The 21,190-nt window shown below is 39.8% G+C and overlaps 1 protein-coding gene across 3 annotated transcripts in view; it reads left to right on the forward strand.

Moving 5' to 3' along the window:
- The window catches only part of reln (reelin), a 95,221-nt gene that overhangs the window by 32,487 nt on the left and 41,544 nt on the right, over positions 1–21,190 (forward strand). For all 3 annotated transcript variants that reach the window (XM_027008785.2, XM_027008786.2, XM_027008783.2), the window contains exons 3-4: positions 7,461–7,596; positions 15,691–15,761. In XM_027008785.2, the coding sequence (XP_026864586.2) occupies positions 7,461–7,596; positions 15,691–15,761 (207 nt within the window). The remainder of the gene's footprint in view (positions 1–7,460; positions 7,597–15,690; positions 15,762–21,190) is intronic.

Raw genomic sequence — 21,190 nt, forward strand, 5'->3', positions numbered from 1 at the left:
ACACACACCATCCCAACAGTGAAGCATAGTGGTGGCAGCATCATGTTGTGGGCATGCTTTTCCTCAGAGGGGCTAGGCATCTTGTTAAAACTGAATGACAGAAGGATGGTGCAAAATACAGTGAGATTCTGCAAGACAACCTACTTGTCTACTAAACAAAAAAATAAATAAATAATAAAGCTTGGGAGAAGTTTTGCCTCTCAGTTGGACAATGATCTCAACCACAGGACCAAAGCAACACAGGAGTGATTGAATAACAAAATGGCCAATGTCCTAAAATAGCCAAGGGAGTTGATTATGTTTAGGTAGAATAGCTAGAACATTCTACCACAATTTCAATGAGTGCAGCAGGAGTTCTGTCTAGTCACCATCAATATTGGAATGCTCGCTGACACAGCTGAGAACTGATTGATGCCCGGAAACATTAACACGTAGACATCACATATGTTCAGGAGACAAGATGGACAGGAGGGAAGGTGAGGAATGTCAGAGAAGGATACATTTCTTCAACATAGACAGAAATCAGTCTGAAATGGTTATGGGAATAGTTATATGTGAAACCCTGTGCAACAATGTTGCCAAGGTATATCGGATATCAAATTGCCTCATGTCCATCAAGAAATGGCCCCACAGCCCTGGGAGTTCCTGAGAGTCCTCTAGCTATGCTCCTCAATCTGGGAGCCTGAATGACAAGAAAGATCACTTCTGGGACAAAGTGGATACACAAATTCAAACATGTGAAACAGACATGTCAGAGAAAAGAGGGATGGCTACATGTAATATCATGGGATTTGGTACTTGAAATGAAGATGGTGATCACATTCTAGACTGTGCAGAGACCAGTGACCTTGTCATAGCCAACAAATTCTTCAATAAGAGATCCTCATACCTTGCCACATATACCAACAGAGGATGCTCAATACAGATAGACTATTGGCTACTATGGTGACAACACCTGAGACTGGATCTAGACATGGATTATTTGACAACATTGGTCTGTGATCTCATGTCCCTATCTTGGATGTCCAGGATCAATCTTTGGTGACAGATGAATGTAGCTGAGCAACAGGGATTGAGTGAATCAAGTAAGAGAGTGAGTAAATCACAAGGATTGTTTCCAATGGCAGATCCCTTTGCCCCAGACCCTAATGACTTTCCAGTTGAGGTCTGGAAATTGCTTAAACGTCACAGCATTGCAATCCTGGTGGCATTGTTCAATCAGACTGTTGAAGAAGGAACTGTCCTTCAGATGAATGACCAGCATCACAGTGCCGATTTGGAAATGCAAGGGAGATGTCATCAATGACACAATCTACCACCCCGTTTATCTGATATGCCACATGATGAACTCTGTGACACTGTTACAGTCTCCTCGAATCAATGCTTCATCCAGGGATTCTGTACTACTGATGCCATACATGCTACCTGCTTCCTTATAAAGAAGCACAAAGAGAAGAACAAGTCAGAGTCAGTGCTGTGTGACTGAAGTGGCATCAGGTCACTGGAGTCCTTTGAAATCAGAAAATGCACAACTACCTCAAAGCAAAGATATACAAAACTGTGGTGTGCCCAGTTGCCCTATACAGAATATAGTGCTGGCCAATGGACATGCATGTAGTAGCTTATCTGAATATCTTCATGTGTTTTGATTGAAGACATGAACAAGCACTGCATGATGTGGAGATTTAGATTGCCCTGACCCAGCTTAAACATGTCATAAACAAAAACGTGCGGAAGATCATGGGATTGATGCCAATCACAGACAAAATACGCGAAGCCCAGTTGTGATGGTATAGACACATTGTCTGCAGAAAAAAACAAAAGGTGGCCAAGACATCTCTGAAACTTCACGTCAATGACAAATAGCTGTGTAGTAGGCCAAAAATGCTCTGGCTGGATTAGCTCAGTGAGGAAAAGAAATGTGCCAGTGTCACTGCTGGGTATGCTAAAAATTGGAAAAAGTGGAAATGGGTATGCCAAAAAGTGGACCCCACAGTATCATGGGCCTGCAGGGAAGACAGGAAGAAGAAGAAGAAGAATGGCTAGAACATTAGAAGTGTCTAATAACTGAGGGTTTCACCATGCTTCCCACAATGACCTATCCTTGTCTTTCTTTTTGATTGGGTAAGTATGGAATGAGAAATAATAGAATGACAATACAGGTTTAAAGGAAACATTCAATGTCTTGAAAATAATTTTCTTTATATAGTGTTCATATTTTTCTTACAAAAGTAAATTGGTACACAGCAACACACACACATAAACACACAAATATAGATACCTTTTAGAGTAATCTGAACTACCGTCCGTTAATTGCAGCAAGCACCCATGTTCCCACAGTGTCAGGCTGTCCCTCTTCCCTTGTTGGCATCCTCCACCACTAGTGCTGCCCACAGCTTCCTCCTGGCAACACCAAAGAGAACCCCTGCCATTTCTCCGGCAATGCCAGGACCAAGTGATTGGCAGCTTGCAACATGGACCAATGGTGTTGCAAAACAGTGTTGCCATGATCTCAAGAAGCCACTGGAACCCCACCGTCCACTCAGCTGATGGTTGGTTTCTCAGGCAACAAGAGCAGCGATGGGTCTCTAAAGCCCTGTTTGGGTACATTGAGCCTTTCCTCATACTACACACTGTGTTCCTATGGGAGGCTGCAACAAACCAGTGTAGAACAAAGACTTAGCGGGTTTCAGATATGCTTTCATCGTTCTCCACTACAACACTTTGTTTTGCATACACTCTCTATTATGAAGAGCTTCAGAGACCAGCACCAGTATCTAAAACAAGTCAGTCTCTCTGAGCCATGTAATTTATATACTGTATTTTTGCTAATAAATATTTATAGTCCACATTTTCTTGATGGTGGCAGTATGATGTATAAACAGAAAGCATTGTGAGAACAGAGACTGAGTGCTTGGTATACATACACTGTCATGCATGCTGTCACATACACACTGTGAGAGAATGAGGATGGCAGAAGAGAGTAAGATTATTGAAGAATTACAGACAGAGACTGAGACAGGTATATATTCATTAGCTCGACATATCCACAATATATTCAGATATTCCAGTCTCCCATTCCCCCTTGCTTGTTAGCATGTGGCTTGCTCAACTCTTGCCATGATTAGACCCACTCCTTGTTTACCAACTGACTTTAATTAAAAAGCACATGGTCTATGGAGAGTATAATTAATATTAATACCCATGCACATGAGAGCTTAATGCAGATAGAACCAAACAACCATCCCCAAGGCTGCTAAAAAACAATAGGATGCAGATATGAATGTATCTGTGATTGAGTGTAAAAAGCAACAGTTTTAGAGCAATGTGAGGCAAACATGCCCTAGAGGTGAAAGTGAGCTGTCTCTTCCCCATCTACCCTGTTCCGGCTCTGGGAGACATTGACAGACAATTAGACGCATGTTCAAGTGCCGGTCAGAACCCTGCCTGTCGTGTGCATGCGAGCTGTACCACAGCTGCCAGTTTTCAGCATTTAAATATATGAATAGACATAAAGCAGCACTGGGGACATAACTTTAATTATGAAAATTTACATAAGGAGAAATGATCTACATGATGCTGTGGCTAAGAGGCCTGAGTGTATTTGGCGGTAGGTGGTGTGTTTTGGAATAAAGTTTATTTGCCCTGACTCTCCATTATAATGAGAAGCAGAGATAAGGATGGGAGAGACAACCAGTATATGTGTGCCAGCCAGTGCCATGCCAGAGCCCATCTGCTTTCTCGCTCACTCTGTGTTTCTTACACACACACACACTATCCATCTCTTTCTCTTTTTTTGGGACATTATTTGTGTGTATAGTTGTAATTTCCAGTGATGTGGAAGAAAAAGGGGTCAGAATGAGTGACAATGACAGTAACATGAGAAAGAGGTGGAGAGCGCACAGCAGTAATGTTTCAGGTCTATTAATGCACACTGTATCTCATGAAAGACTACAGGTTCTAGTTCCAGTTCTAATTGTAGCTGGGCTAAATGCAGAAATGTGACTGTTTCTTACTGCAATGTAAAGGAGTAAGCACATAGTGCATATCATTTATATAAATGCTCATTTTCATGCATAGCTTATGTCAAGCATATCTTAAGTAATGCCTGTACGGGAACTATATATTCACTTCACTAATACATAGAAATGCTTACACTCTGTTCATCAGGTGGACATTTATAAAACCAAGCACACACTCAGAAACACTCCAGTCCTACACTATTGCACTAATGAAAAAGTTGTCAGCAAGAGGGTGGTGTTTTCCTCTCTGACATTCATGAGTGTCTCCACCCCAAAGCCTCCCCCCATCCCAACCATTCACCTCCCCCACAACCCCTCCCGCCTATATCTGTCTGTGTGTATGTGTGTGTGTGTGTGTGTGTGTGTGTGTGTGTGTGTGTGTAAGAGCATTCATTTAGCTATAGTGCGGGTGGGCCAGCCATGCCGAGTACTACCGTGGGAGTTAGCGGGTCATTTTTAACTGCCATTAATCATAGCAGACAGCTCTGAAGTATTCAATCTGCATGTGAAAGGAGAAAAGAGGAAAGGAGATGATTTGAAAAACATAGGGTGCTTTACTAAAATCAGTGGTGTTATTGGGAGGCAAATCAAACAGACAACATTACCTTAACTATGGACCACAACAGTTAACACAGTCATTACAACTAAGACAAGCAACAAAACTGAAGTGTAGGTTATAGAGTAAAACCAGCGTTGTAACTGGTCTTTAATAAACATGTTTGAAACATTTTTAAGAATGCACCAGTAATCCAAATTTCAGATGTCATCAGGAAAGTCTTATGCCTCTTCTAGGCTAGATTTTACTCTATGATAGAATGTAGATTTAAGCATTTAATTCCCCTGCAGTCTGGTGCCGTTGACCGTTGTGACTTGTCCACCCAACCAACAAAATACAGTGGACAATGCTTATCTAATAATCCAATGAGCAGGTGATCAATCAGTATACATGAAGAGATCCAGAGATTGACTACATGCATGTGAAATCACAGATAAACCATTGGTACAGTACATATGATTGTGTTGATGGCAATCTGGTGTGGGGCAATATTTTGCAGTGGTTAGTGAGCCAGTGACCCTTGCCATCGATAGGTCACTTTCATGCAAGACATTTGAAAATAATGCATTTTTATGTAGAATGGCAAAAATCTCCTACCATAAGAATTTGCCTGCCAAAAACTCAAAATGAATCTGGTCTTCACTTCATTCCAGTTCACCAGAGCATTAGATGAGAAGTCCTTGAGGTTTAGACTAAGAGTCTTTGAAGAAAAAAAACCTTCACCGTATTCTTTTTTGTTTTATTTTGTTGTTTTTTTTCACTTGACCTTTATGTTTCTTTCTTAAGGATGGGATTTGAGACAAATTGAATGTTAAAATTCTTTTTCGATCTCTGACATGAAAGAAAAAAAATGGTATTTGCATTTTGTGTAGAGCTAGCAAAATGCCTTGAGTGTATATTGATGTTGCAGCTGGGAATAAGAGAGTTTGGTGTCGTTATTTCTGGCTGCTGTGTCCTGGAGTGCTTTCCATTTCTTTTCATCCTGTCCCAACTCAGAGCTCGCTCTCTCCTTCCCTCTCTCTTTCTCTCCCTCTGTCTCTCTCTCTTTCTCTCTTTCTGTCTTTTCTTCTCTCACTCTCTCTCTCTTCGACATATTTACATCCAGCTTCTTGACATTCCACTCATTCCTTTCATTGCTCATGTATACTAGACTCTCCTTTTACTGATGCAATAATGTCATCCCAGTGCAACTTGCTACCAAATTCAAATGTACCTTCCGAATGGATTTATTCACTTTTGGCATATCTTAGCAGATTTAACTTTAACAGAAATGTGCATGCACTATATTCTTGCAATACATCAGATTTCACTGCAGTTCAGTAATAATACTGTGGCACTTATGTATGACTGCAGAAAGTATGCAATTACTCCTTTGTGTTGATCGAAGAGCACAGTACAGTCCAGTGTAGGGTCTAATGCAAACAGGACACTTAATACCAAATATGTAATGCTTAGTAATGCTCTCTCTTTAACTGGCTGAATATCATTTTAGCGAGGTCATGTAGTAGTAAAGGGAGGAATAGCTATTGCATCTGAAAATGTGTGAGGTCATATCTTAAATCAGGGGTGCCCAAATCCAGACCCGGTGATCTATTGCCTTGCTGAGTTTAGTTGCAACCCTAAGATTGAACACCTGGATGTAATATTAAGTAACTACTGAAGGCCTTAACTGGATCAAGTGGATTAGATTAGGACCGGAACTAAACTCTGCAGGGCGGTAGGACTAGATACGGACAGCCCAGCCTTAAATGGAAAGTAGAGCTTTCTTATTGTGGCACTTTAACATAAGAGATATGGGTTTATGTGTGAGTATCAGTATGTATGTGTATCAGTATCATTCACCTGAACAGCATCAAACAGCATTTATGACCTGCCTGTGCTCTGCTGGAGTAATTTGAGAAGTCTTACTGATAACAACTTTCTGTTATGAGCTAAACTTTATACACCTCATCACATGCAAGTGTATATGAATACACAGAATGCACTTCTCCATCTAATTCTGTTCATAATTATTTTAAATTTAGCTAGGCTGTTAGCCAACTAATGTTGCTAATGGTTAACTAGCTATGCTTTGGGACTGGGGTAGCTACCACTGGACCCATAAGTGGCGGCACCTCTTTCACTCTCATGCAGGCATGAACAGGCAGCTGCTGTAAATACTCACTCATGCAGAGTGGCTACTGACATCACAAATCAGATTCCTGAAAGCCCAGCATGATGCCTTATACTAATTGTATGATCATGTGATCTGATCATGCATGCACCAGAGGTATTAGAAATCCCTCATGACTTCTGATAAAACTGTTTCTCTGTTTGTTTTATGATTTTTGTTTCATGTTGCCTTTAATTTCTCCAAATGCAAAAAATATTTTAAAGCTTGATAAAATTCAAAGGTTTTGATCTTTCAATAAAATGATTTTCTAGACAAACATAAATTTGCTAACTACCTACTAAAGTAATTAATCTGTCATGATCTCGCAAGCATTATTTATGTTTGAACTATCTTAGCACTAGTAGAATTAAATATTTTTTTAGCTGTAGTTTATACTTACAAACATCTTTTACCTGCTGTTTAGAAATGGAAATCTGTGTAGGTTCTGCTCCTGAAGACTAAAACTACGTTAACTTACTCTGCTTTTCAATGGATTCATCGATAAAGAAACGTAATACTAAATTATTAAACAGGATGATGTAATGGATTGGGGTTATGGACTGTACAGAACTCAAAGAGTTGCTTAGATTAGAGATGATGTATTTTATATCATAAAATATATCTTATTGTTTCCTTCTTGTTTATAATGTGTTTTCTCTCTCTCTCTCTCTCTCTCTCTCTCTCTCTCTCTCTCTCTCTCTCTCTCTCTCTCTCTCTCTCTCTCTCTCAGGAGTGATGGCAGAGCGACAGTTCGGGACTCAGTTTGTGTGCAGTGTGGTGGCATCTCATGTCAGTCATCTGCCCACAACAAGTATCAGTTTTGTGTGGATTGCTCCACCACCTGGCACAGGCTGTGTAAATTTCCTGTAAGTGTGTTTGTGTTTGTATGCGTATGTGTGTACATGTATGTGTGAGTGTTGTGTGTGTGTGTGTGTGTGTGTGTGTGTGTGTTGTAAATTGTAAACTTGGATTAATTTTCAGATACATTGAAGACACATTTATTACCTGAAACCTATCTACCTTTGTCTTGTTAATATACATTCACCATTAGAAATTCACACAGTCTATACTATCTTATAGATGTACAGATAGAGCTAATAGCCCAGCTGTTTATTTGCTAATTTTCCCACAAATACAAATAGCTTCTCAGAATTAAAAAGCTTGAGCCCCTCCGACAGGGAGCTGTTATTTTTCAAAGGCTCCATGTACTAACAGTCTATTATCTGTAGCTCAGCCAAACTTCAGAAGTCCTCATCCGGCATAATGAGGGATCCTAATCTGTTTCTCTCACATTCTCTCCATCGCTATACCATCATTATCCATTGATCATTTTTCACCCCTTCTTTCCCTCCCTCTGCTTCACAGTCTTTGATTAACAGTTCATTAATGATAATCAGTCAAAATGCAATTAGTAGCTGGAGGGCCAAACCAATGTAGTTTTGGTTTCCCGTGATCTCACAAAGTCAAGAGCCTATCAGCAGACTCACAAGTTTTACCATTAGAGTCTATCTACAAGCCCCCACATGGCCTTTACTGGTAATGACTGTACTCATGACAGGAAAAACATGTGATTTATTCCACTTACAAGTTCAGTAGTCTTCAAGTCTTACTTTTAAGATAAGGCCTGATAGAGCAGTACTACATTATGGTTGTGGCAAACAGGAGCTTAGCAGCTTCTCACTGGCTGATGAAACAATGGCTGGTCATGACTACATAGAATCCAATCAAATCTGAGTGTTGTGGCTTCAGTCTTTGCTGTGACTAGTGGGCACAAATGTTCTATAAAGCTGTATATGTTCCTGGCATGATGTGGAAAAAGTTCAGCCGGACTGTTGCCCATCACAAGTGTGTGAAGGAGTTGGGGGAGGGACCTGGAAGCAAGGGGAGGGTCTTAGGAGTGGCCAGAGATGTCCAAGCCTGATAGACAGGATCTGCATAAGCTCTAGTCTATATCATATCAGCATCATAGAGTCCATGCTGACAGGCAGCAGCCTGTTGTAGATCAGCACATGTATGTTCCCAGCAGTGGCATCTATCACAGTGAGGGTATCTGTGTCATGCAGAGAGAAGAGGTGTGCCTGAGCAGTCAAGGCTCAGGAGTGTGACAGATTTCACCTCGAGCATAACCAGCAGTGGGGTGTGACAGCTGGTGGGGGTGAGACTGAGAATGGGCTTCGTCACTTCTACATCTTCACAGTGAAACAGTGAGGACAAAATATCTTCCACCTTCCTGTACCTACTCCAGGTGCTGGAGTTTTTATCCACCTGTGACTTTCTCATAATATAGATCAGCTTTGGTAAAAAATGTGCAGATTGTTGGTAGCTATTGCACCACATGCAAAACTCTATATAAAGTATATACACTAATGTTGTCATTACACACACATATCCACACACTTATGCCTGTATTGTGCCTGGAGCACAGAAACTCAGCAATTCAGACATGCACTGTCAGTCAACAATTAGTGCATTATAGTGTCTGCGAAGGTGAAAATGCTTAACAGCAGCTCACAAAGGAACTCTCAAATGCTCCTCTACTTTTATTCAGCTTCCCAGCCCAAGGACATCTGCTTGTGTTTGTGTGTACATGTGTGTATGTGTGTATAAGAAAAAGACAGAAATACAGTGTGGGTTTGTGTGCCTGTGAAAAAATTTAAGTGTAGTCAGTGTAGTTTTTTTGTTTGTTTGGTTTTAAGAATAAGAGCTAACCAAAAGCTTACTTGATACCACTCTGTTCTGAGCCTCATTGTCTCCTTTTTCATGCTCTGTTTTGTGTTTTCTCCCAGAATGGAGCGCAGGCATCTGCTGACAAGATTGCCTTAATTATGACTTATGTCTCTCTCTCACTTGCGCTCTCTCTCACTCTCTCTATCTCTATCTCTCTCTCTCTCTCAAAGTGCCCCCCCCCCCAGGAGATAAATACGGTGTGCCTGTGTATGTCCAATCTGCTGCCTCTCTTTCAAAACCTTGCCTTTGAGCCAGCACACTTGTGAAAGAAAAGACAAAATTGAATTAGAGTAGAGGAGTGCACAGGCATTCATCTCATTAGGGCTAATTGAAACGGAATGGCACGTGGGTTGCAATCACTGCCATAGCTAATGCTAGCCACCATCTGTTCAGTGAAGATTCAGCAACAACGGTAGATGCCTGCACTGGATGTCCTAATGGACTTCACCTTGTTTTTGCCTCTTATGGTGGTGCTGTTCTAGAAAGTGACAGCCATTTGTGTCTCTCTGAAACGCTTTTTTGTTGTTGTTTTGGCTCTGTATTCTAGGAAAATTTGAAATGACATCAATAGACATTGCGTATGTAGCTTGTTCAGTAAAGAAAGACATGGAAGCCACTAGGTACCTAACTGCTGATAGACCCTTCAGGCACTTTTGGCCTCCAGCTTGTATTCAGTACGGGAGATATAAGCTCAAGTGCATCCATATTGAGCAATCAAATACCAGAGAAATTTGGCCATGAATATGCCTATAGTGGCCCTATCAACATGTATTGCTATCTCCAGCTTCTGCTGGATAATTGCACTCACTGGTTATTGTTACTATAATGTTACCATCATGCTATTTATTACTATCATGCCATATTATTCTCATATCCAGCTTGCATATTGGCACAGGGTCAGTGTTCAAGTGGACTGTTCATCAGCACAGTTGTACAGGACATTGAGGTATATCTGTGTACTTCAGCATCAGCATATTTGCATGGGAAATTTTTTAATATATCTGAACAACCCAAGTATATCTGTATTTAAACATTCTCAATCTCATACTTTTTCATCTGGTACTTTTTGCACTAAATACTTTTCAGATTGTATATTTTTCTGTAATTATTTATCCTCAACTCCTTCTCCCAGTGATGCAGAGTTAGTATTCATTTTACCTTAGTTTTGCCCATTTTGTACTTTCCCCCCTCTAGTCCTCCTCTTTTTTTAGATAAATCCTAAGTAAAAATATAACAGGCAGACTCATGTTGTTGCTCTAACATATAATTGGCTTCTAATTGTTGTCAAGGTCACTTTCTTTTCATGTCTCATCTCAAATTAGTATTTCCATGACTCCATGCTAACAAGCAGGTAATTTGCCAATAAATCCCTAAATTCCCCTGTTCTTTGTGTTCATTACATTTTCATTCACTGAAACAGTAGTCAGAGAAACAAACACTCCCCACTGCTCTCATCATTTGAAACACAATAATTTGATTACACAAAAGCCAGTTGGAGCATCATTAGAAGTCGTAGTGATTTGGCAGCCTTCATTTGAGCCCACATTCTCTGAAAAAGGGCTCAGGCTGGATTTGTTCAGATGATCAGTAAGGAGAGAAGGATAGCCAAACACAGCCTGCTCTCCAAGATGGCTGATTACACACCGGCTAGTATCACATCTGGCTCTCAACAAGGAAGATAAATCAAGCAATTAGACAGCATTATTTTAAAGGCACAGTCCAAATCTGCAAAATGAGAGGCATCAACAGGCCCTGACGGTAATTCATAGTATTAATCATGATTACGGAATAGTGGAGTAAATTGTGGGTTGGAGGGTGGAGTTTAATTACAGATGAGAAGGGAACAGAAGTACATTGGTGTAATCTGGCCACTGAATACTGAATATATGTATCCATTCCCCACACCTTATACTTGGAGTAAGGATATAGAACAATTTCCGAGTAGGCATGCCAATATCAGTATAATCACATAAAGGTAGTTATACCCTAGTCTGTATATGGGGGTGTGGAGAGGGTGGGTTTGCAGGGTACTGTCAGTTTAAAGTGGGGGTTTTAATGGTTAGAGGGAAGCTGTCAGACATGCACCACAGGGCTGTTTGTGGAGAACAACAACATCTAATAGGACAAGGCCACATAATTACCCACTTCCAGAAGCTTTTGGGAGCACTCAGGTTGACAGGCTGTCTCTGTGCATGTATGTTGGCCAGATGATTGAATGTGTTATTGTGTGTATAAGGTAGACTGTGTGATGTTGTGGTGTGTGTTTCTTAAACTGTATATTCATGTGTGTGTTAGACCATGTGTTTATGTGTGTGTGTTACATTGCCTGTGCTGGTGTGTGTCATACATAGAATTTGTGCTGGTGCATGTATGTGTGTGCGTGTGCCTGTATGTGTTAGACTGGGTGCTAGTGTGTACTTGTGTGTGAGTGTTATGTGGTATGTTCTAAAAATTTGCAAATTGCATGTATATTTTTGTTTTTTATTTTTATTTCAGCTTTTATATTCTATAATCCTGTCTTTTCTCTTACGTGCTGTATTTATCCCTTCTTCCGTTCTATCTTCTGTTGTCATATCAGCTCTGTAGATTAATATGAGAGAAGAGTATGACACTTAATAGAACAACATTTTGTAAGTTTAACTATCATTTTTCAGAGAATACCAAATTAATGTGTGAGTGATGACAAAACTGGAAAAAAGCAGAAGGCCGACAGTAATCACACATAAACACATACATGCCCCCCCCCCCCACACACACACACACACACGCACACAAATACACACAAAATGTATTCAAATATGATGAAAGGACACATATATTCTCACAAATGCTGACAGCTTACTGCATTGTTCAGATACATGCTCACCTCACTGGACTTAATAATTTGTAAGACACATACACAGAGATAATTGACAGGATATTAGCACTCCTGATCCTAGAACTGTAATGGAACAAATTGCAGTGCAAAAATGTATTGTTTAAAAAGGTAGCATTTCCATATATGGGTTTACGTGTACTTGTGTAGATGACCTTAGCATGATCTTAGATGTTACTTTCCGTTATATTTAATGGCTTGGAAATGTGCAAGCATCTTCAACCCCAGCAGGTAAATATTGAAGTTCCTACATCCTCTCCTGGAGCATATTATACACCATATTTTATTCATAAATACCATAACCAAATTAGTCTTTGCATAACTGAAAAATGAATGTTATTAGGGCTGTTTTTATTCGACTCCACTTTATACTTTTTGCGTATGCACATGAGATTGTTACTTATTCATGATGCTGGATTTGGTTATTCATGAGACTAGAGGCATGTGTAAATGCCTTGACATGCATAAATGCTTGCGGTCTCTATGGCTGGTGGCAAGCTTAGCTTGATGCTTTAAAGACATGCTGTCTGAGGTCCTGCAGGCAAATTCCCTCAGTATTTCTGACATCGTGTTGTTTATTCAGCATTCCTCACATTTCAAGGACAAACCTGTGATTAAACTATTTTTACATGGCTATCAGTGCATATCCGCTACTGCATTGTGTTTATGTTTACAGTAATACCAGACTTCAAATTGAACTTAAATGAAGATAAACAAGCTGAAGATCACATTTCATATGGGATTAGGCTAATGACATTTAGATGGCATGCATCTAAAATTGCCCAGCACTAGCGTTTCATTTAGCTGTTAAGAAAGTCCGTGGCCAGAAACTGTATAAATGCCTAACAAACTAAGAAGCAGAATTTCAGTTAAGTGCCAGGGCTCACCATGTTGTTGGGCTAAATGCATGCTGACAGTACATTAGGTTTAACCGACGGGCTTGTCCTCACTATTGCCATGAGTTTTGCTATGAAGCAATCTTAAAATCTGTTGTATAATACAATCTAAGGTACATTTTTTATGTTCAGTAATTAGCCATGGGCTCGAATGTAAGCAGAAGATACCAGGAATTGAAGAAATAATGTGCATTTTAAGTGATGGAATTACTTTTATCCCAAGGCTAGCCAAAGCTTCAAACCTGAGGGGTATTAAATGGATGGATGTGCATGTCTCTGAAAGTGCTTGGTATTTAGCAATGTTTTCACCATCTTTATGAGATGTCTGAGACCAGAACAAAATAATATAGCCAGCTCATTGTCAGTCTTCAATTGTGCATTTTGGAGACCCTGCACATCAGGTCTAAGTACTTGTGGAAACAGGTGCTTAATTTAGGAAACTAAAGGTTTTCTGCACCTTGATTTCTACAGTAAATTTAGGTTTTAACAGGCTGCACTGGTAATCATTGGGATTATCAACGTGATTATTTCCTGTATAGAGGTCACTAAAATGTAATTAAAATAAAGTACTCTGATGAAAGTATGCATTTAAAGTAGGATATTTAGGACATTTGTTTCTTTGATAGGGCCCTAAATGTGCTTTTTTGAAACTGCAAATGTCTGTAAATGTGTTGACATGCAAGTAAACTTACTACAGAAGTAAGTTTAGTTGTTGTTTAATAACTGCACTGTGCTCTGGCCTTGCACTTTTTGTATTTTAATGCCCTAGATGTTATACAGAGACTAATGTCTGTCATCAGCAAGTAATTATAACCCTACTGCTATATTTCTAATCCTGTTGTCCACACCGGTGCCTCAGTACTTGTGCTCTTAGTCATCTCTATTTCAGATTTGGAGGCAGAGAGGACAGTTGATACAGTGTCTTGATTAAAGGTGGTCTTAAATCAGGCTTGCCTGGGAGAGCTGAGTCTTTAAATCTCCTGTTGGTGACACAGGCAGACATAGCACTGTGACTCAGCACTTTCAGAGGACAGCTCCTTCACTACAGAAAGAAGTTGTCTTTAAATGCAAAACCAAAATAAGAATGTTCTGCAAGTGCTGCCTGCAACTGCTGAACAACAGAACAGGTTTATGTCACTGCCTTAAACCAAGTGTGCTTATGGTAGCATTTTGAAATCACCATATGGTTGTGTTAAGATAAAGGTATTTTAAAGATCAAAAAAGATTTCAAAACTGGTAAATAAAAATGTATGTTTGTTCTTATGTTTTTATGTCAACTTTATTGGATGAAGTAAATGTGTTACTGTGTCTCGAACAGTATTTATTTAGTTTTATTTAGCTCTCTCTTCCAAATGTCGCCCTTTTGAAGTTCAATAAGGGTGACTGTAGTGTTTGGGCCTTATTGGTGATTTGTTCCTGTGTAGCTTCATCTGCCTGTAATGAACAAGCACTTGTTGTACCACTCTTCAATGTTCTCCCTGCCACCATCCTTTGAACACTGGGCTTCCAATCAATCATTGGCCAGGATTTTAGCAAAACTTTGTTACATTTTATCTCCTTCATTCATCATCTTTATCTTCCATTTGCTTTTTCTGGTAAGATGGCAACAGGTCTGAGAGGCCTTTTCTATCCCCAAGCCAGATTTTAGATAGAGTCTGTCCAGCAGAACCTGGGTATTCCCTGGGGTTTCCATCCAGGAGGGCGTAACTTTTAACAGCTCTGGTGGGATCTGCCCAGGAAGCCGTGCCTTTAACAGGGCTTGTGCGTTCTGCCCAGGAGTATGTACCTGTAACAGCTTTGGTGGGATTCACCAAGGAAGGCATGCATGTAACATCTTTTGTGGAATTCACCCAAGGGACAACTTTATGAGCTGCCTGAAGCACCTAATCTGATTCCTCTCTATTTGGAGAAGCAGTGGTTCTCCAAGGCAAAACATCTACTGCTAACCAGACCCATTTGTCAGTCTCATTAGCTCTTTTTCCAATGCTTATGAATAACTTTATACATGTGTATATAGATTGCCTTCTCCTATATTTTTGCCAAACAACTAACCCATTATGATTAGTTGACAGCTTTCTGAAGCTACCCTCTACATTATCTTTAATGGATATTCTGATGTGGGATTACAGTTGCTTAGAATTTTAGATTTCTTTAGACATTTGTATCATCACCTTGTTGGTTGTCTGCAATATGAATACAGCTATTTCTGACATCTTTGCTACTCCTGACCCCTTGTAAATCTAATGCAATGACAGACTAACCATTGGTTAGAGTGGGCTACTACAGTCCCTCATGCAGCAGTAATACTAAGCCATCTGCAATGAGTTCATCTTCATTTGGGATAATGGCTTTGTTATCGCTTCCCACTTGGCCTGATTTGTTAGTAATCTCTCTCTATGTCTCTTCTTTCTGTCTGTCTCTTTTTGTCTTACCCCCACCTCCTACACCACATCTCCCTTCAGGGCTACAGCCACACATCGAGGACAGATCATCTTCAAGGACACTCTGGCCCAGCAGCTGTGTGAACAGGGAGGTGAGGGTGCTCTCATTTTATCACTACTGGAGGCATGATCAGTTCCATGAGGGCTTGTAGTGATTGGGTTCCATGGCATTTCATTTAGCTGCCTTAGAGAGCAACAAATTGTCAGTGAATTTGAGCCTGACATTATTGTTACATAGACTGGTACATAAATGGGTGCACTGTTTTTAATGTAAATAGAATAAGGTGTGAATGGTCAGCTTGTTGGTAATGGAAGCACTCTGGTAATTATGTCATCCTTGAATGTTAAGATGTTTGCCTAACCTAGAAATGTCATTCGTATACAGTGCATCCAGAAAGTATTCACAGCGCTTCACTTTTTCCACACTTTATACAGCTTTATTCCAAAATGGATTCAATTAATTTTTTTCCCCTCAAAATTCTACACACAATACCCCATAATGACAAAGTGGGAAAAGTTTGTTTGGACTTGTTGCAAATCTATTAAAAATAAAAAAACCAAAACATTTTATTTTTTTTTTAAATCGCATAAGTATTCACAGCCTTTGCTCAATACTTTGTTGAAGAACCTTTGACAGCAATTATAGTCTCAAGTCTTTTTGAGTATGAAGCTACAAGCTTGGCACACCTATTTTTGGGCAGTTTCTCCCATTCTTCTTTGCAGAACTCTCAAGCTCCATCTGGTTGGATGGGAAGCATCGGGGCACAGCCATTTTCAGATCTATCCAGAGATGTTCAATCAGATTCAAGTCTGGCTCTGGCTGGGGCCACCAAAGAACATTCACAGAGTTGTCTTGAAGCCACTCCCTTTGTTATCTTAGCTGTGTGCTTAGGGTCTTTGTCCTGTTGGAAGATGAACCTTCACCCCAATCTGAGGTCCAGAGTGCTCTGGAGCAGGTTTTCTTCAAGGATGTCTCTATACATTGCTGCATTCATCTTTCTCTTGACCCTGACTAGTCTCCCAGTTCCTGCTGTGGAAAAACAACCCAGCATGATGTTGCCACCACCATGCTTCACTGTAGGGATGGTGTTGGCCAGGTGATTAGCAGTGCCTGGTTTCCTCCAGACATGACGCTTGGCATTCAGGCCAAAGAGTTCAATCGTTGTTTCATCAGACCAGAGAATTTTGTTTCTCATGGTCTGAGAGTCCTTCAGGTGCCTTTTGGCAAACTCTGGGCTGTCTTGTGGACAGGTGCGGGCTGTCTTGTGCCTTTTACTGAGGAGTGGCTTCCGTCTGGCCACTCTACCATACAGGCCTGATTGGTGGAGTGATGCAGAAGTGGTTGTCCTTCTGGAAGGTTCTCCTCCCTCCACAGAGCAATGCTGAAGCTCTGTCAGAGTGACCCTTGGTTTCTTGGTCACCTCCCTGACTAAGGCCCGATCACTCAGATTGTCTGGGCGGCCAGCTCTAGGAAGAGTCCTGGTGGTTCCAAACTTCTTCCATTTACGGATGATGGAGACCACTGTGCTCATTGGGACCTTGAATGCTGCAGATGTTTTTCTGTACCCTTCCGCCTCTCTGTACCTCGATACAATCCTGTCTTGGGGGTCTACAGACAATTCCTTGGACTTCATGGCTTGGTTTCTGCTCTAACATGTCAACTATGGGACCTTATATAGACAGGTGTGTGCCTTTCCAAATCATGTCCAATCATTTGGATTTACCACAGGTGGATTCTAATCAAGTTGTCGAAACAATTGAAGGATGATCAGTGGAAACAGGATGTACCTGAGCTCAATTTTGAGTGTCATGGCAAGGGCTGTAAATACTTGTGTACATGAGATTTTTATTTATTTATTTATTTATTTATTTGAAATACATTTGCAACAATTCCAAACAAACTTTTTTCTCTTTGTCATTATGGGGTATTGTGTGTAGAATTTCGAGGGAAAAAATGAATTTAATCCATTTTGGAATAAGGCTGTAACGCTGTGAATACTTTCCAGATGCACTGTAAACTGATTTTTTTTGGTTTAATTGTGGTTTATACTTGGTCTGTGTGCACACAGATCTTCAAAAGTACATATATAACCCATAGCAAATTATTTTATTCTGATATATTATTTTCATTTATATTTATTATGTTCACTTTTTTGTCATTTCTATTTATGGAAGTAGCACATAATCATTTCAAATTTGCTTAATATTTCAGATGTCATCATGTAAATTGTAAAAACAATATAACAATATGTAGTCCATTATTATAAAATATTCTGTTTGCTTTGAATATTAGGACAGTATTTAAATGTTTAGCTTAAAGTTCTAGTGTTCATTTCAGTACATGAGCATGTACTTCCATTCAATTTATTTTGACTCTAGAATACTTTATAATAGATTTTTAAAATTTTTCTACACACAAATACAAAATGTATTATTGTTGCAATTCAGTAATTTCACATTTATATTTTTTAAAAAGTTAGAGGACTTGCATGCAGCAGTCTAACTTAGCTAAACGAAAGCGAGTCCAAAGCAACCCAGTACTACACTGACTATCGTAGACCAGGCCACAGTGTAGTCAAGGCAACCCAGAAGCAGAGAAAACTTGAAGCACAACTTGCAGGAAAACAAGAAGACCTTAGGGAGCCAATGCATCTGCTTAAACGACCGGAAACGGGGGAGACACACTAAGTGAACACAAAGTAAACAGCCACGAGCTGTTTCCTTGCCCCAAGTGAGATCCTTCAGTACTTACTGTCACACTGACTTGGTCTCCCATTTCCCTCCAACTTCCCCACAGCCACCCCCCACCCCACCCCCCATTCCAAAACTAGGCAAGCGTTTGACATATTTTGGCTCTACTCAGCAACATTCTAACATTCCACCCTCCTTCACACAATTGGCTCCAGCCAAGGGCAAACTTGCAACAAGAGCTTGGGATGAAATATAAGGCAGACTAGAGACCTGAGCCATGAATGAATACAGTTGACAGAAAGAGGGAGGTTAGTAGAAGAAAAAGAGGCACTGTCCTGCAGTAAATTGTCAACATTCATAACGGGAAGTCTTGGTGGAGAGGTGTATGGATGGAGGGATGAAGAGGAGTGAAGGACAATGCTTTTAATGAGAAAGTTGAAGGTCATAAATCGTTAGGTAAAGCCACTGGACAGTGAAAGAGCAAATGTAAAAAAAGAAAGTACAGGGAAAGAAAGAGGGGTTGGGGGTGGGAGAGAACGAAGAAAGCCAGTGGACGACCTCGTTACTGGCTAATTCCTGGATGGCAAATAATATGTCACTTTTTCACTGGAGGCACTGTCAGGAAATATGAATTACAAATTAGGCGGGAATGTGCCAGGGGCCAGAGGAAAGAGAAGGAGAGAAGAGTCACAGGAGAGAAAGATGGGAAGGAGCAGGAGCAGGTGGATCACATGGGTCTCCTGGGTGACTGAGAAATGAGTTTATGGAAACTTGGTTATTACCAGTTTCTTTCTTCAGGAGCACACACTGCATTACAAACAAAAAGCAAACACAAAACTGAACATTAAAAATAGTAATGGTGAATAAATAAATGGTGAAAAAAAGTTCCATAAATATAGGCTAATTTGGTTCCTATGCACTTGTAAATGGACGGAGCTGCATGTCTGTAACCCCTCTGAGTGAACTCTAGGGTGGTGTAGCTTGAAAATCTTAGCTTGAAAAATTAGAGAGGGCAGAGATGTTGGCTACAAATCTATATCATCCTGTTTCTGTTAAATACTGTCTGTGGCTGTGTAATTTTCCTTTAATTTGACTAAGAGTTGATCTGGCAGAAACCTGACAGTAAGATTGAGACACTGGTTGCAGTTTTAGCATTTAATCACTCTAAAAATGTAATATGCAAAAAAGCAAACAAGGCCTTGAGTATCAATCAATTCTAATTATCATTTACATGCAGGGAACTGAAATCTACAGCACTATTCAGAACAGACATATTGTGCCCTCCAGAATTATTGGCACCTTTGTTAAAAACCAGCAAATAAAGACATTGTCTTTATAATAAAATTTTGTTTATCTTTTTTGGGATGAAAAATCTAACAACAGCAGTCCTAAAATGCTGAATGAGGTGGAAGAACACAGGTGAAATTGTCTTAGACCAGTTGTCCAAACAAAATATCTCCACATCCTTCAGCCTTTCACCTATGCTTGCGGCAGATACTTTTACCACCATACTACACTGTTGGAATTAGGTTCCACCAAACATTCCTCTTTTTTGCCTCATCTGACCATAAATCCATTAAAGATTCCAGTGATCTGTAGTGAAATTCATGTGCTTGTGTTTGTGGAGGTTTCATAGACAAGGAAGTGGCATCTATCTCTTTTATAATGATTTTTCTCCTACTGAAGGTTAGATTTCTGTCATAATTTTAGTGTAAGATCAAGCCGATAAAATATTTATTTATTTATTTTTACTTCTCTTTAGCGAGGGTGCCAATAATTCCAAAGGCATTGTGTACTGCTAAAGCCTGAGGGAGGTTGATCTTAACATATGTTTACAAAATGATAATGTAACAGAACTGAGGAAAGTATTAAAAGTTTGTCTGTGCAAATGAATTACAATAAAAATATGTTGATATGACTAGCCTGATATGGCATTGAGTCTGCTACCAAGCAATTATTATCCTATAGCACCTTTGAAACATTTAATTAGCTAGTCAATAAATCCTATTCCAATGCCCAGAAACCAAAATAAACCTTGCCAGTCATTCTAATATAAGGAAAGACTCAGCTGTAACATTGAAGCATTGATATACAAAAAGTACAGAATATGCCTGTGTATGCAGTGACCCAAAATTGAGAATGTGTCCCAAATTCAGCACACTGTAACTGATAACTGAAAATAGCATTTTATGATTTTAAGAGGAAATGGTGAATCATTCCAAAGTTCAGAGGAGCCTCAAAAGCCAAAAAGAGGCTTTGACTGCCTAAAGACGTCAGTCAGTCAGGGATGATCTCATAGACAGCTGAGACAAGAGCAGATTAGCACAGAGAGGAAGGCAACTGCTTCTATCAGATAGATGGCAAAGATGGCAAAAATAAGGAAAAACTGCAAGGACATGGTAAAAGTTGGGCAAGACACGACAGGAGGCCGGGAGGAAGTTTGGATGGAGTGGAAAGACTGTGTCATGGTATCGGCTTTTCAAGCTTAATCCGTTTATTCAAAGATAAGATGCAACAAAAATTGAAATCTAGATGATAAAGTAATTCCAGTGTTTTTAATAAACAGAATCTTGCACTTGAGAAATATGTTTTGGTTTATTGTGAAATCTGTTTTTCAACACACTTTTTACAATTTTCTACAATTAATTTGCCATTAACTGATTTATTAAAAAAGTCTCTAAGATGAAGAATAATGGAAGAATGATACAGAAGCCTCTGAGGGAGTGTTTTCAGTTAGAGTATATAAAGTACACTAAACACCTATTCACCCAGGCAGAGCAGAAGGATTGAACTGTCAGAGGAGTTGTGCTTGATGACTCCTGAGTAGAGA

This window comes from Electrophorus electricus, chromosome 4 (assembly GCF_013358815.1).
Source record: "Electrophorus electricus isolate fEleEle1 chromosome 4, fEleEle1.pri, whole genome shotgun sequence".
Taxonomy (NCBI): Eukaryota; Metazoa; Chordata; class Actinopteri; order Gymnotiformes; family Gymnotidae; genus Electrophorus; species Electrophorus electricus.